The sequence below is a fragment of the Elgaria multicarinata genome, chromosome 6, assembly GCF_023053635.1.
Source record: "Elgaria multicarinata webbii isolate HBS135686 ecotype San Diego chromosome 6, rElgMul1.1.pri, whole genome shotgun sequence".
NCBI lineage: Eukaryota > Metazoa > Chordata > Lepidosauria > Squamata > Anguidae > Elgaria > Elgaria multicarinata.
In genome coordinates, this window is record NC_086176.1 from 13,066,649 (window position 1) to 13,084,336 (window position 17,688).

Below are 17,688 nucleotides of genomic sequence, written 5' to 3' on the forward strand. Positions count from 1 at the left end.
CCATACTACTTCCAAGCGAGGGATACTTCTGAATGCTCCTACATGTAAAAATCAATCAGATCCTTATATTGCCAGTTTAAACCACTGGCCCGCTTGCATTGGCTGCCTGTACGTTTCTGAGCCTGATTCAAGGTGCTGGTTTTAACCTATAAAGCCTTACACGGCTTGGGACCAAAATACCTGACGGAACACCTCTCCGTGCTCAACGTCCAAGGTCCTCCTCCAAGTGCCTACTCTGAGGGAAGCTCAGAGGACAGTCAATAAGAGAGAGGGCCTTTTCAGTGGTGGCTCCCCAATTGTGGAACAATCTCCCTGACGAGGCCCGCCTGGTGCTGACATTATTATCTTTTCGGCACCAGGTCAAGACTTTTCTCTTCTTCTAGGCATTTAACAATAAGTAATTGGCTTGGGTTTGTTTTTGTATGTTTTTGTGGTTTTAAACTGAATTTTTTTGTGATTTAATTTTTTTGTATATTGTTTTTAACTGTTTTTATCCTATGTAAACTACCCAGAGAGCCTCGGCTACGGGGCAGTATACAAATGTAATAAATAATAATAATAATAATCTGTCTCTATAATGACTGCTCTTTTTAAGTGAGATATAGCCTGTCATCAGACGAGCGCTCATTACTGCCCCACTCACGGTTTTTCGTGTTTCCTTTGGATGACGACGCCTGCCTCCCACTCCTTCCGCTCGTTTTTCCATTGCAAAAAAAGACCCAGAAAATCCGACTTATTTTTTTAAAGCAAAACTTGCTGCCATTTTCTGCTGTGTGCAGGAAAAGCAGTGAATGGGCCACGTGGTCCTTGCGGCTTTCTCATTCTTTCCCCCTGTAAAGAAATCATCGCTATTGTGGGACAGCAGCAGGAGGCTATAGCGACGGTAAGGAAACGCGATCTTCCCTCCGTCCGATGACGCTCGTATTTTCCCAGAGTGATTTTAATTTCACTGTTTGGTGCTGGGTTTTTTTTAATTGTTAAGAGAAAAGTGGGATGGCAGAGAGCAAGAGAGAGCGCACATGTGTGTACATCATGCACAGAGATGGGAACAAAACTTGTTAATAATAATAAATTTATTTCTAACCCACCTCTCCATTCTTGTTAAACTAATATGGAAATGTGTGTAAGGCATTTTTCTTGGAATATGCTGATACGAACCCTAGATTCAGTGGTTTTTAGAATAAGCAGCAAAATGCTCACAGCCAGATGTTCTGCCACAAAGGAACCAACCTTCATATTCATAGTTCAGAAATCTTGCCTCTTGCTGAGAACTTTTCTTTGAAAAACCTCAAGCAAATTATTTTGGGTTTTGATTGTGATTCTGTTGTCTAGATCAGCCTATCTCAAATTTAGCTATTCAGGAAACCTTTCCCAGTTTAATTTGTCTGTTGAGATACCCCGGTGTATTCTCTAGGGGACCTGAGAGCATTGCACGGGATATTATAATGTGTTGTTTGCATGGGGTGCCAGCCAGGAATGTCAGACCTTTGTACTGGCCCTCCCAAACACCAAGTGTGCGCTAGAATGTGTCTGGATGGACACTACCACAAGGTGCCGTTTGAATGCGGACTATGCATCTGTGGCCAACATCAAGTGGAAGACATTGTTCACTACATGTTAATTTGCCCTCTGTAAAGAGAGAGATTCCTGAAACCCTTGATAACACATGGATATAGGAATGCCCTTGCAGAAACAGTTCTTTTTCTTCTGAGTGAGACCAACGATTATGTGACACATAGTGTAGCTTTGTTTGTGCTGGCAGCAAAAAAAATAAGGAAGAGAGAACGAGACAAAATGGCCATAAACTGCCACGGAGATTCAGACTGCTGAGTGAAAGCTGAGTTTTAGTTATGGTAAATTTCAAGTTATCTGTGTAATTTCGAGGTATTTGTATTACTGTATATATGTATGGATGCTTTCTGTTGATGTATTTGTCATGGCCTTTGGCTAGTACAATAAACTTTGGATTGATGATGATGATGTGTCCAATGCTTCTACACATTGCATGGGAAGCTCAGTAGTGGTGGATAAGCTCAGGAAATCCTGTCCCGTTATTGATCTTTCAATGAGGAACTCTGATAGGCTCCAAGGGTCTTGAAGAATACATTTTGAAACCGCTGGTCTACATCTGGAAAAAGTGTGTCAATAGACAGGAACGAAGGGAATTTATAAGAATAGGATATACCAATTCATGTCAAGCTGAATCATTGGCTCAAATTTCAAAGAATACCAAACCACTGCTTCCAAAGAGCAGCCAAGCAATTCTCTTAATCCGCATTTCCCATATTCCAGAACAAGAAACAATTTATTTCAGAAAAGTTTACTTATCTGAGCGGGTGAGGACAGTGTGTTCAGTATGGGATGCTGAGGTTTCCCCCCAAAATCTAATATCTATATCACACTCTCTTGGAGGCCTGCTCCCACCTACACTCCAAAAGGTTTCCTTATAGGATGTGTTAACTGTGGGAATTACACAGGGTGGGGGGTGAACTGAACACAGGTATCTCCAGAAGTCACTGTTCTTTGCTTTCATTTCACCAGAAGGATGGAAATTCAAAGTGTCGACTCATGCAGAGATGCTAACAGTAGCTTCCTCTGAGGGCAGCAAACTCTGCTCTCTCTGCACTGGGAATGACTGCAGGATCTAATCACAGCCAATCCAAAGACACATCAGAATTAGTCACCGGTAGTAGGGCATGACTGGAAGGAGGTAAGGCCAGGGCATTGAATCATGCAGAGATACAGCAGGCAGCCTCCTTCGTGGGTGGGTATTTGGGCTCACAGGAGCTCTTAATTTGTTTACCTTTTGCTGCATGCTAACAGTTCTCCCACACAGTTGGGGATTAATGGGGAATTGCTCTTGGGAAACGGCAGGAGGGAAGCTATCCCTTTTCTTGTCAGAATGGTCAGTTGCTATTCTTTGTAGGTGTGCCAAATTACTCCTAAGTAAGCCATTCCCAGCCAGCTGGCATGTGAAGCATGAGCATACACTGATTGAACACCAGCCTGCAATTTCAAGCATGGGTCAGAGTAGCGGCTGGGTGTTTACTCGTGAGTAAGATTCGCAGAGAGGATTCCAGCTTGCCAGCCTGCATCTGACGAAGGAAATATATAAAAGCAAACAACCAAGCAGCGCCCTGGCCTGGGCTGGAAACTCCAAACAGCTTTTGCAAATAGAAAATGACAAAGCAGCAGAATGGTTTTGGACAGCCGGACAGAGCAGCAGGCCTCTAATGCAGTATTGCATTCCTCAACAGGACTATGAGGTCACTAGCACAGTTCTCTTACAGGCCCTCTGCGACTTCTAGTGAGATGGGTGATGTCATGGGAATATGGGAGGAACAGACAGCAGGCTGGAAAAAACAGACACAGTTTAAGCAGGAGTGGATCGCTTCAGTGAACACGAGATGAACAAAGGGAAGAAGATTTTAGTCAAATGAATGAAAAGGCGGTTAAGTGGCGCAGAGCGGTAAAGCAGCAGTTTCTGCAGTTGAAACTCTCCCCACGGCCTGAGTTCGATCCCAGCGGAAGCTGGTTTCAGGAAGCTGGCTTGGGTCGACTCAGCCTTCCATCCTCCCGAGGTCGGTAAAATGAGTACCCAGCTAGCTGAGGGAAAGGGAATAACGGTCGGGGAAAGCAACAGCAAACCACCCCGCTATAAGGCCTGCCAAGAAAACGTCAGCGAAAGCTGGCGTCCCTCCAAGAGTCAGTAATGACTCAGTGCTTGCACGAGAGGTTCCTTTCCTTTCCTTTTCCTACAGAAAATAAGTGCAAAATTATTGGCGCTAGGCTTTCCTCTCCGCAGGCCCAGACTAGACACAACCATTAAAATGGAAGCCACGTGTCCATCTCCCCCTCCTCCTCCTCCTCAACACTTACCCGTATTGTGACATCACAATTGCTCCATATTTCCCTGCACCACATCATCAGCTGCTGATGCTAACAAGGGGAAGGAAAATGCAGAGTGCAGCGACATCACAAAATGGACAAGTAATTCCAGGCATTCACAGACAGGAAGGAGTTGCTAAAGGTGCAGCTGTTGTCAGAATGGTCTGCTGCTGTTGCTGAATCTTACATTGAAATTCACTCAATACGCATCACAACCGGATGTACAACAATGTAGGCCTGCGTCAGCTTTGAGCATATGGACATTGTAACAACAAATGAAGGATTACAGCACTTGTATGTTTTTTATTCTTCATTTTTTTTCCTCTTCCTTTTCCTTCTTTTTTCTTTTAATGTTTCTTTCTAATTTGATTAAGCTTCCTTCCCCTAGTAATTATATCAATCAACCTTCCCCCCCTTTTCTTTGTATATTATACATAACCATATAATTGTTGGTTTGATATTAAGTGTTAGGGATTGTTTGTACTCATTTTCTTTTCTGTAACACTTTCAATAAAATATATATTTTAAAAAAATATATATTAACAGACAGGAAGGAGATGCTAAAGGTACAGCTGTTGAATAAATTAATGTTATGGCTAATTTGGGCCTCACACAGTTAGTCATGAGGCAACCTATGGTAAACTAAACAGCCAGTGCCGGCTCCAGGTTTTGAGGGCCTTTGGGTAAGACACCCCTCCACGGCCTCTCTACCCAGTGAGCCCACCTTCTCACCACCATTGTCACCAGCTGCTGTGTCTTGTCATCCTCTCACTCCTCATTGCTACCGCTTGCTTGCGTGACAGACAGAGAGCCAGGGAGCAAGGAGGCCGTGCCCCTTGTTCTCACCACCACCGTTGTTTGAGGCAGAGTGAGAGGCAGGTGAACAAGCGGGTTGCCATGGTGAAGAGGAGGAGCAACTCCAGGGGGCGCTTGCCAATGGGCCCCTGCTGGGGTCTGGGCCCTCGACAGGTGCCCAACTATGCCTACCCTTGATGGCGGCCCTGTCAGCAACCAAAGTAAGGTGTGCCAGTCAGAAGTGCATAACATATTTCTCCTCCATGCAGTGAAATTACTGTTTCAAGGGGCCAACATCCTTACCATCAGCCACTCCTTGCCCATCTACAGCTCCTTTTGACCCCTCCTTCTAGAAGGAACAGCCTGGGACCTACACTATGACATCAACTGGCAGGAACCAGAAGATACTGCCATAAACACTCCAAATATCCTTAGTGGATCGAACTGTTTGGTTTTTAAATTGCAAGCCACTTTGGGAGCAGCTCCTTGGATGAACAGCGGGGTATAAATATAATTAAATAACGAGTGATGCCTACCGCCCAGCCTGCCTTTGCCTGTTTGGAATCCTGAAGGAGGCAGCAAACTCCTTTGCACCCTTGTCCCAATGGGCAGCAGAGCAGTTCCAGCAAGGAAGAAGACTCCGCTGCCTTCAGCGGGATCTCTGAGCGGGCTCTTTCCTACCTTGTTCTCTCTACTGCGACTAACCTCCTCATCTCATCTGAGGCCATGGCTAGACGAGGGGGTTGGAGGGCGAGGATCTCATGATTTTATGATCGAAGCCGCCATTTTTTTTTAAAGGAGAAGGAGCGCACGAGCGCTCGTCTGAAAACGGGTGAGATGTTTTTTTAAAACACACACAAAAAAACCCTCCCCCTCCCCCCACCCCCGATTGGCACAGAGCTTCTGAGGACCTCTGGGTCCCAGCTTCTCGTGAGTACTTGCGAGGAGCCAGGACAACCTGCGACGCCCACCAAGACGTTCCACGGTCTCAGGATCATCTCGAGACCGCGGAAAAACCAGGCCTAAAAGGTAGGGTGAAATCCACGACCAAGTGAGGGATCAGCCCTCCCTGCTCCCGGGATACCATGTACGTCATGTGGACGCACAGGGATGATCCTGGGACGGTCCCGGGATATAGGCCTGGTCTAGCCATGGCCTGAGATCAGCCACACCAAAAGTGCATAGTTGGTGATATCCCCTGAAAGTGACATTGGGAGGCAATCATTTGCAACAGAGAGGTGACCACATTACACCAGTTTTAAAATCTCTTCACTGGCTGCCGATTAGTTTCCGGGCAAAGTACAAAGTGTTGGTTATTACCTTTAAAGCCCTACATGGTTTGGGTCCAGGCTACCTGCAGGATCACCTTCTCCCATACAATCCGCCCCGCACACTCAGGTCCTCTGGGAAGAATCTGATTCAGCTAGCAAAAACTAGATTAACAACTGTTACCCAGCGGACCTTCTCTTCTGCTGCTCCCAGACTGTGGAATGGCCTGCCGGAGGAAATTCGTCAACTTGACGGTCTTTTAGAATTTAAAAATGCAATACAGACTGATCTATTCTGGCAGGCCTATCCAGTGAAATTTTAGAATGTTTTAAAGATGTTTGAATGTTTTAAAGATGTTTTAATCATGTATGGTATGTTTTTAATCAATTTTTAATGTGGATTTTATATCATGTTTTTATATTGTTTGTTTTATACTTTGATCGGTTTTAGATTTTGTGAACCGCCCAGGCAACTTCGGCTTTTGGGCGGTATAAAAATGCAATAAATAATAATATAGCAAGAGGATGAATATCTCTTCACTTACCCATTACTTCTCTTCTAGAGTTCCCTCCCACTAGAGGTTTCCCCGAATCATGGCTCCACCTACCAAGCACCAGTTCAAGAGCACAGTGGGCAGGCTCTCCTCTCAGGGGAAGACAAGGGCTGCTTCCAGTTGGGTTGACCCCTAGCACTACCCAATCATTGCTCTTCTGTGATAAATTACAAGCCGAATTGCAACATTGACTTTCCACACTACTGGGAATATTGCTATTATTGTATCATTGCTATTTTTATAATATATATATATATATATATATAACATTTCTATTATTGTTGTTACTACTACTAATATTACTGTTATTGCTATTACGTACATCACCCTGAGAGAATCATCTATACGACAACTCATAAATTGAATGAATGAACGAACGAAATGAAATGAACTGTGCTTTTTCTGTGTGTACACTCTGCTACGTTCTGTCCACACCAGTGGGTATGACATGGCTTCTGCGGGTGCGGCCAGCTCAGCACGCATTCATTATAACCTTTGTGATGGGTGCCCTTTTAAGAAGACAGAGGAAAGCTCTAAAGACATCTACAGCCGTGGAGATTGACCAGGCTTTCTGCGGACCTTCTCTCCACACATGCAAATTCCTTTAAAAACATTGTTTATGCAAAGAGCACTAAGCTGTGGGCAGGAAATGATAATTATAAACACAATCCAAATGCATTCCGTTTTTCGCAAATTACCAGCAATGTCGCAGAGCTCAGCATCGGAGGCATTTGCAAGTGCTTCCTCCAGTTCCGGTTCTAGGGTTACGCTTTCCAAAACAGGATCAATCGCCTTCTGCTTGGGGACCCAGACTTTTCCTATAAGCACAAAAAGTGATATCAGGCCCATTCCATCAGGTTGGCAATTCTTTTAACAATGGGGATTGAAACTTCCTTATTGCTGACGGCTTTATCTAGGGCAGACTTCCTCAACCTGGGGCGCTCCAGATGTGTTGGACTACAACTCCCAGAATGCCCTAGCCAGCTGGCTGGGGCATTCTGGGAGATGCAGTCCAACACATCTGGAGCGCCCCAGGTTGAGGAAGGCTGATCTAGGGTGACCCTATGAAAAGGAGGACAGGGCTCCTGTATCTATAACAGTTGCATAGAAAAGGGAATTTCAGCAGGTGTCATTTGTATATGTGGAGAACCTGGTGAAATTCCCTCTTCATCACCACAGTTAAAGCTGCAGGAGCTATGCTAGAGTGACCGGATTTAAAAGAGGGCAGGGCTCCTGCAGCTTTAACTGTCGTGATGAAGAGGAAATTTCACCAGGTTCTCCATATATACAAATGACACCTGCTGAAATTTCCTTTTCAATACAACTGTTAAAGATACAGGAGCCCTGTCCTCCTTTTCATAGGGTTACCCTACTTTATCTGACAAATGAGTAAATGAACTGTGTGTGGGATCAGGAACAAAACAACAGTCTTCTACTACAAAGAATAAAACTTTGATGGCACAGAATGGTGTGTTTGCTTTGATGCTGCACAAGGGCACAAAAGGAAATTAAACATTACCTGAATTCATTACCTGCATTACATGGTTAGCAACCATGGTGGTTTAAAAAAGAAAGGAAGAAAACTAATTTAGGGAAATTTTCATCAGACCCACAGTTCATGGGAGGAGAAGGTTTGATTCTTTCATTCCCAGCCACCATCCCCATAAAGATCACCAACTCCACACAGCAATTAATGATAGGAAAAAAGTTCCCATTAGCACCAGTTACCATCTAATGCTAACTGCCACACTGCTGTGGGGGAGGCATTTTCATTGGGACTGTGACTAGTGAGGGCAAAGTGAAACACCACCTAGTCCGGCCAGCCTTCCTATGAAGCAAGGTGAGATGTCTGCATCAGGCGGTAGAGCTGGAAGAGCGGCAAATTACTCCAGAGGGCAGTGGGGTGGGAAGGCAGTGGCGGGAAGGAAAGGGGCACGAATCAGAAGTGCATGCGCTCTCTCTGAGGATGGTGAGAGAGTTTGCACTGGGGCTGACTCCTAGTATTAATAATTTTAAACTCCCAGGCATGGTGGCTAGCTATGCAATTGTAGTAATGTCTGGTTTGGTCCTAAGGTGTCTTCTGTTCTGAAATGGAGTACTGGGGAAACAAATTGGGTTTCAGCGCACAGAAAAGGAGTAAGTGAATTACTTCATTCATTCATATTCCTATACCACCCAATAGCCAAAGCTCTCTGGGTAGTTTACAAATATTAAAAACCTTAAACTACATTATAAAGACCATTTACATACAAACAGCACATGAGACACAAATATGTTTAAACCAATATTAAACAATCAACAATAAGAAAAATCCAGACTCTGTTTAAAACCTCATCATATGCTGCTAAATGCCCGAGAGAAGAGGATGTTCTTAACCCGGCACTGAAAAAATGACATCAGGGAGATCATTTCATAATTGGCAGGCCACCACTAAGAAGGCCCTCTGCCCTGTTGCTGCTTTCTGAGTCTTCCTCTTGGATCCTTTCTCCTCCTCCTCTGGATTTGCTAAACCAAGCAGGGGGCTGAACTAAAAGACTTATAATGCCCCTTCCAACTCTTTCACTAAGGGCCTTCCTAGATGGGGCTTTAGCCCAGTGTGAGCCCCGGGCTCACCCCTGTGTGTCCAGATGACGCACAGGGTATCCCGGGGTGAACCCTCCCTGGGCCCGGGGTAACCGGCACCGCTTCTGGCCCTGTTATTCCTGTGGTCTTGGGCTCAGCCCGAGACCACAGGCGTGTAGCCAGGTCCACCGCTTTTCCAAGCCACTGGATTTACTCCCGAGTAGCCGGGAAAAGCGGCGGACGGGCCGCAGTGCTCCGCAGGAGACTGAGGCCATCAGGGCTACAGTGGGGACATGGGGGGACAGGAAACGGAGGCTGGGGAGATCGGGGGGGAATCGCGGCCCAGGGGACATTGGGGGGGGGAATTGCTGGCGGACAACATCGGGCGGGGGATCAGACATCGCGGGCGGGGGGGCGGGCGGGGGATCAGACATTGCGGGCGGACGGGGGGAAGGAGAACGGGGCCAGGGGGGATCGGACATCGCGGACGGGGGGGAATGGAGGGGGGGAAGGAGAACAGGGCTGGGGGGCAGGCGGACATCACAAGCAGGGGGGGCGGACAGGGGGAAGGAGAATGGGGCCAGGGGGGGAGATCGTGAATGGGGGGGAAAGGAGAATTAAAAACAACCCCCCCACTTACCTTTCCTGGCTCCTGCTGCCGCTTTAAAAATTAAAAAAATGGCGGCCGCAACAGCTCTCCTCCAGAGCTTGTTGCGGCTCGCGTGTGAATAAAGGTGAGATCTCGCGTTATTCATAACGCGAGATCTCCCCTCCTCTCCCCTGGATTTTCCGCCAGGTCTAGCAAGGCCCTAAATTTGGATGTTATGGTTATGCAGGCTAATCATGAACTAGCAGAGGAAAGCAAGCGATCATCTAGGTTCTGGGCCACCCCATCGCTCCTGTTGAGCTAAACCCAGAGGTGCTCCATCCCTGGCTTGTTTAGCATGATGCCCAGAGTTGTAGCCTCCATGGTTTGATCTTGGATTACAATCCTGGACTGTCTCTCCCACAACAAACCAGGATCCTGTATTCGGACATCATGCTAAACAACCCAGGAATGGGGTGTCCTTGGGTTGTTTAGCTCTGCCCAATTGCAGAGGGAGCGATCCAGAGGTAAGAGTCAGCACACTTGCTCGCTCCTGCTTCTCTCACAACAGCCTGGGGTTTGATAAACTGGGTCCAAACCAGGTCTATGATTCTTGAGCACTAGCTTTTTGCTGCTGAACAGGAAGAGGGGATGGAAGTTCTTAAAAGCTTGTATTCTTTAGTAGTGCTAAATTTGTGGATCAATTGGCACCTCTTCCTCCTTAGCACTACAGTCATTGATGGAAGCTGCAACAGGAATGCAACCTGTCATGTATGCCCCTACTGCTCCAGTGTGGGGAGCAGGTGACGCGGGTAATCAATCAGAAACAGATTCTGATTCAGAAGACGTCGAGCCAGTGGGGGAGGAAGTTCACACAGGAGAGCCTCCAGCTGCAAATGCGCCCTTCCCAGAGTCTGTCTCCTCAAGGCCAGATCCTATGCTCAGGAGACAAGGAGTCAACTTCCAGGGGTGAACATTCCAAAACATTACTTGACGCTAGGAATCCCCAGAAGTTAAAACGTTCAGCAAGATTAGCAGCAAAGAGACAGTTGGAGAGATTGCGTGAGAAGGCGTCTACGCTCCCTCCTCCACCTTAAAGCTTGGGACATTTGAAAAGCCTTTTCTTTCCTTTGGACGGTCAATTGTTTTGCTTAGTTTGCATAGCATTGCCTAGGGGGAATTTTCCCATAAAGGTGTCTAGTTTGTGTTACAGAAATGTTAATTGTTTGCAATAAAGCTTTGTGGATTGGCCTAAAAACTTTCCTTAGTTTTGACTCCTTGGAGACACTTGAGAAGCACACGACACAACCTAGAACAGGTAATGTCTGATTTAACTTTTTTAGAGTAGTTGGGCTGCTCCGGAAGTAGCCTCCCTATGTCCAGTCCAAACGTACCTTTCCTTTGTAGAGTCAAGCTCAGAAAAAGGATAAAGAAGTAGCTGGTTGCGCACGATACTAATTGATTGTCCCTCCCCAACCCCAGATGATGGCTCTGCCCCCCAGTCCATGGAGCAGTTTTTTAAAAAACCATTTAAAAACAGTATTAAAAGGACAAATGAACATATAAAACTCATGAAATTTCTGTAGTCCTTTTGGAAAATAAGGTGTTCAATCTTCCTGCAGCAGGACGGATAGCTGTGTCAGCACTGGCTTTGTGAGTATGCACATTTCTCGTTTTAGTTGCAAAGTTGAGAGGGAGCCAGGCTCACCCCACAGGTGAGGGACACACCGCAAGATTTCATTTTATATTGTGCCTGGTCTTTACACAAAGTTTAGAATCCCAGCTTAGTACCATTTAAGTTTTGCTTCTATTAACAGCCAATGGTTTTTAGTACTCTCCTATTTTCAGGAAAGCAAAAATAAGGTGGATCTCATCCCTTACTGTAGAAAGGACCAGAGTTGTAATGCACCTGTGGGGGACAAATCATTTCAGTGATATTCCATGCTCCTTCCGAAATTGAGCAAGGGGTTAGACTAGATGATCTCCAAGATCCCTTCTCACTCTATGATTCTAAATTTTCAGCAGGGGGAGTTAGTGAGGGGATGTGCCTGGGGGAGGCTGGCCCTCTCATCAGCATTCAAGGCTTCTTCCCTAAATTTTCTGCTTTCGTTCTTTTTTTTAAAAAACAGTAATTCTCCTGCCCAGCCTCCACCAACCTGGTGCCCTTCATGCTGGCTGGGAATTATGGGAGTTGTAGTCCAACACATCTGGAAGGTACCAGGTTGGGGAAAACTGGGCTGGAGCTCTTTTATTTGCAGAGATATAAGGAAAAAACATGCAAGCAGGAACCTACTTCAAGAGCTCAATAAGAAACAAACTAGTTCCCAGCATTTAGTCTTCTGGCCAATGAATGAGTGCTGGAATGCCAGATTTTTTTTAAAAAAAAAACTTGGCTTTTATTTTAATTGTGTTAAATTCCAATGTTATTAAAACTATTTAATAAAGTTAGTACCTTTAAAACTCTCTTATACTTGTAAAAAGCAATTTATTGGAACTGGGTATAAACAGACGCCCAATTAAGTAATCATGTTTTTTTAAAAAAAAAATTTTTTAAATTTATTTTATTATTATTTATTGCATTTATATACCGCCCCATAGCCGAAGCTCTCTGGGCGGTTTACAAAAGTTAAAAACAGTAAACGTGAAAAACAAATATGCAAAGTTTAAAAACATAAAAAGCATAAAAACAACAGTATCCTTGTAAAAACAGCTATTCTGGGGTCCGTTAAAAACAGCATATGCTGTTAAATGCCTGGGAGAAGAGAAAGGTCTTAACCTGGTGCCGAAAAGATAACAATGTTGGCGCCAGGCGAGCCTCGTCGGGGAGAACATTTCACAATTGAGGGGCCACCACTGAAAAGGCCCTCTCCCTTGTTGCCATCCTCCGAGCTTCCCTTGGAGTAGGCACTCGGAGGAGGACCTTAGAGCAGGTAGGTTTATGTCGGGAGAGGCGTTCCGTCAGGTATTGTGAGGTTTTGTATTATGAGGTATATTTGACAATGGCTCTAATTTAATGTTAAAAAAAGAAAAGAAAACGGAGTAACTATTTCTGTTTACAGTGCAGGGTGACAACTATGCATTGATACCTGCAACCTGTAATGACACTCTGTGTTAATTCCTGCGGAGTCTCACAGACACCCGATACTTACTCAGGCCCTTTTTATTTCAACTCAAACTTCCTGGCAGTATGGAGGGTGCTTCCAGATGGAGGGCTCCTAGCGCTACCAATTAGAAGGCAATGTGCAACTATTCCGTCTTTTTCTCCTTAATGGATTCTCTGCGGTAAGAAAAAAGACGGAAGTAGGGTTTGGGGAAACACAGGAGGGTTAAGGCTGGAACACAACACTGTCCAGGCCCTCTGTAAAATTCCATGTATTGCAGGGCAATAATTCAAGAAAAGCCTCTTCTGGAAGCACCGAAAGGATACAAATCACTGAATGGTTAAGACCTCTTTTAACTGCTGCACCAACATAAAATAGTGATTGAATTGCACAGTATTTACCACAGTGAGCATGTACAGTTAGGGAGAAATGAAATTCTGTACGACCAATTATTATTATTTTTACTGAAATCTTTGCGTTAGACACACACAGTGGCGTAGCAAATTTTGAAGTGCAGGCATTCGTCATGACAATAACACATAACCACGCCCCATAAGGAGGGGCCAAGGATTTAGGCAGCTGTGTTGGGTAGGGTGACCATATAGAAAGGAGGACAGGGCTCCTGTATCTTTAACAGTTGTGTAGAAAAGGGGATCTCAGCAGGTGTCATTTGTACGCCTGCAGCACCTGGTGAAATTCCCTCTTCGTCACAGCAGGAGTCCTGCCCTCTTTTGTATCTGGTCAAGTGGGCAGGGCTCCTGCAGCTTTAATCGTTGTGATGAAGAGGGAATTTCAGCAGGTGCTTAATACATACAAATGTCACCTGCTGAAATTCCCTTTTCTATGCAACTGTTAAAGATACAGGAACCCTGTCCTCTTTTTCATATGGTCACCCTAGTATTGGGGAAACTCATTTGCTCAACCCCCTCCAACTGCACTAAGGAGTTCAGCTCAGCTCAGAAGGAACGAGGAATTCTCTTTGAATTCTCCCTGATAATACAAAAGTGCTGGTACTATGTCCCTGTGAGCTCTGGCTCCACTACACCAATCAACACGCAAAGTGGATGGGTCAGTGGGTTGAAATACTGCAGAATAATCAACCCTATACTGTAAAGGGAATACACAGAATATGAAGGGGCCGAGGGCATATTTTGAATAGCCAATTAGCTATTTTCCCTCTAATTGTGGACGGGTGGGATACGACACTTGAAAGTTTAATGAAAGTTTGATTTTGAGGGATCTCGTCCAGAATTGAAAGAAAGAGAAATACAAGCAGTGCTATAATGAAGAACAGTCACCTATTTAGAAAGCCAGCCAGGAGATGGATGCAAGAGAGACAGCACACTCATTGCTCAGGGCGTGGAATGTGACACTGGGACTATTTTTGTCCTTGCTGCCCCTGCAACGCGGAATGAAAAGAAGGACAAAGACCACGCCGTCCCAAAAGCGGCTCGAAGGTTGAGCAGCGCTAAATTTAGGCCTCACAAAGAAGCAACTGCTCTCTGGGCTGTCTCTTGAGATGAAACAGAAAACTAAAAGCAGGCCTTCCCCTTGACTTTTTTAAAAACACATCTTTTAAAGGGAGAGGGGGGAGGATGTTTACCAAGGCTTAGTGTCACCTGCTGTGAGAATAGCTTGGTTTCAGAAATGTCAAGTACCAGCAATATAATCTCACTCCCTGGACTTGGATTTATTTTAAAGAGAAAGGCTGACAAAAACACATACTTAAGATTATACTCATATGCTATGGTCTGTTACACACTTACTTGGAAGTAGGTCTTATTTTTAAGTAGACAAGTGCAGGACTGGCCTATTAATGTTTGTAAGAATAAAGAATTACTTTAGTTTCTATGTGCCTGAACTTTCAGTCTTGCTATGCTGGAAGCCAAGTTTAGATCTGGAGACAGAACACTGGATCCAAGGTTTGATGGACTTGTCTGAGAAACAAAGAGTATAACCTATCTTATGCAAGATTAGTTGGAGGGAAAAATCAGAATATTTGGCAGGGATTTGTTGCACTGTTGGAGATTAATAATTGAGAGCACAAAGAAAATTTCCAATGTTCAGTTCAGGAAAGTGTGTGTGTGTGTGTGTGTGGCCCCATTCAGAAGACACCTTAAACCATGGCTTTAACCACAGTGGTTAAGCCAGAAAGCCTTATTCACCGTGGTTAAAGCCGTGGTTTAAGGTGTCTTCTGAACACAGGCCTCCCCATTGTTTTATTTTCCTCCATAGGAATGAATGGCAGCCATTCACCTACAGACAAGACATTTAAGGGATGCATATGAGAGCAGGGGGAAATACCATTGCGGGGTGGGTGGGGCGCTAAACCTAGGTGCCTGTGGAGAGACTCATTCAGTTAGTTTAACACACATCCCCAAAGACGAGAAACCCCCACATCCATTTCCTACCTCTTTTTTCCCCTGTGAAAGGAACCAGATCTTCTCGGTCTTTAATATCATTTGCCTGCTTCTCCAAGTGTGCCAGAAGGTCGTCCCTTTTAAAGGGGCCAGTAGGTGTTTTTTTTGTCTGATCTTTCTGCCTCATTCCTGCCGGCAACAGTGCATTCTGGATTTTGGAGACACAAGGAAAACACTTTGGAGAAGGGTGACTATCGCTTATCATCAACTTACACGTGGCATTTATCGTGGTCTTGTCATTTCCTACTCAGGGTGGTTTGCGGGTTCTTTAGACAACGTAACCCTTCAGTACCGCAGGGCTCAGTCCTGGGCCCAGTGCTCTTCAACAGTTTTATTAATGAATTGGACAAGGAGGTGAAGGGAATGCTGATCAAATGCAAATGACACGAAATTGGGTGGGATAGCTAATACCCTGGAAGACAGAAACAAACTTCAAAGTGATCTTGATAGGCTGCAGTGCTGGGCTGAAAACAACAGGATGAAATTTAATAGGGATAAATGCCAAGTTCTACATCTAGGAAAAAGAAACCAAATGCACAGTTACAAGATGGGGGATACTTGGCTCAGCAATCCTACAAACGAGAAGGATCTTGGAATTGTTGTAGATCACAAGCTGAATGTGAGCCAACAGTGTGATGTGGCTGCAAAAAAAGCAAATGCTATTTTGGGCTGCATTAAGAGAAGTATAGCTTCCAAATTGTGCGAGGTACTGGTTCCCCTCTATTTGGCCCTGGTTAGGCCTCATTTTGTGTATTGTGTCCAGTTCTGGGCACCACACTTCAAGAAGGATGCAGACAAGCTGGAGCGTGTTCAGAGGAAGGCAACCAGGATGATCAGGGGTCTGGAAACCAAGCCCTATGAAGAGAGACCCAAAGAACTGGGCATGTTTAGCCTGGAGAAGAGACGATTGAGGGGAGACATGATAGCACTCTTCAAATACTTAAAAGGTTGTCACACAGAGGAGGGCCAGGATCTCTTCTCGATCCTCCCAGTGTGCAGGACACAGAATAATGGGCTCAAGTTACGGGAAGCCAGATTCTGGCTGGACATCAGGAAAAAGTTCCTGACTGTTAGAGCAGTATGACAATGGAACCAGTTACCTAGGGAGGTTGTGGGCTCTCCCACACTAGAGGCATTCAAGAGGCAGCTGGACAACCATCTGTCAGGGATGCTTTGAGGAGGATTCCTGCACTCAATGGCCTTATAGGCCCCTTCCAATTCTACTATTCTATGATTCTATGAGTTTTTCTTCTGTGTTTAACTAGCATTTTCCATGAGTTTTTTCAAATTGTTATAGCGAAACAAAGTGTGATTTCCTCTTGTATATTGGGGTTATACTACAGTGCCACCTAGAAGTTGTATAACAGAAAAAGCAGGTAACATTCCTTTACATAGAGTTTGGATCTCAATTCTGTGATGAAACCGGAAGTACATACAGCGGATTAACAGCCAATTAACAGCCTCTTGTAGAAAAACTCGTGATCCCAGTGAACTACCACATGCTGACTGTACCCATTTTGCTGTCAACCCATGTGATCTGGCACAGCCCCCATGAATGAGTCCATAGTATTCACGCCGAGAACAACCACAATCTTTTCATAGGCAAGTATTTATTAGGGATAAGTGGGAGCTGCAACAAAATGTTGCAGTGTGGGGGTGCACCTTTCAGGGTTCCAGCCATTCCCTCTTCCAGAATACTCCATTCCATCCCTCCCTTCCCCCCCTGCTCTTCCTGATTTCACATTATTTTCACCCCCCGACAGACACTCACAGTACTCGTTGGGCTGATATGGGTTTTTGTTTTCTGCCACTATGAGCTCCATCACACCAGCGATTTATCGCACTCTCGCCATGCCTGGTTGTTTTTGCAGCACAGTATTCACATGACTTTGTCCCTGTCTTACACTCATCTTGCCTCTTCCCCTCCGTTTTCTGTCTTAATTTAGATTGGGGAAAGTTCGTTTCCCCCCCACCCCCCGCTGTGCAATAAAGCCACTCCTCTGTCCCATGTATTGCTGTCCTTGTACTATATTGGACCATCCCATTTTTTGTTGGGGGCGTGTGTGCAGAAGGGTGGTCTTGCTTACAAAAGAGGAAGGTGGGGTGGTTCACTGCTGAACTGCTCAACCATGAAGGGGGAGGGGCAGAAGGCACCCAAACACCCCACGGAAAGGTGAGCGAGGCCGCCGCCACCCATGCCCAGGACTCAGTCCCATTCAGCTCTATGGTTCTTACTCCTGAGTTGGCATTTCTAGGTTTCCTGACCAGAACAATGTCAGCTTCCCATTCCTATGCCAACATTAAGAACATAAGACGTGCCATACTGGATCAGACCAAGGGTCCATCTAGTCCAGCACTCTGGTCACACAGCGGCCAACCGGTGACCACAAACTTCTCCAAAAGCTAATTGGAATACTTTCTCTTCACTTATATTGTTTAATATGATCTTAGGGGAAAGCATAGTGGGTTATTGTACCGTAATTGCGCAGTTTCAAGCTGCTGTACTATTGTATT

General features: G+C 45.3%; 1 protein-coding gene across 3 annotated transcripts in view; it reads right to left on the reverse strand.

The window, feature by feature from the left end:
* Nucleotides 1-17,688, reverse strand: part of TMOD1 (tropomodulin 1) — a 51,314-nt gene that overhangs the window by 19,225 nt on the left and 14,401 nt on the right. For all 3 annotated transcript variants that reach the window (XM_063129072.1, XM_063129069.1, XM_063129071.1), the window contains 2 exons: nt 15,166-15,322; nt 7,204-7,323 (listed from right to left, as the gene is read on the reverse strand). In XM_063129072.1, coding sequence (XP_062985142.1) covers nt 7,204-7,323; nt 15,166-15,301 — 256 coding nt within the window. In that variant the 5' untranslated portion in view covers nt 15,302-15,322. The remainder of the gene's footprint in view (nt 1-7,203; nt 7,324-15,165; nt 15,323-17,688) is intronic.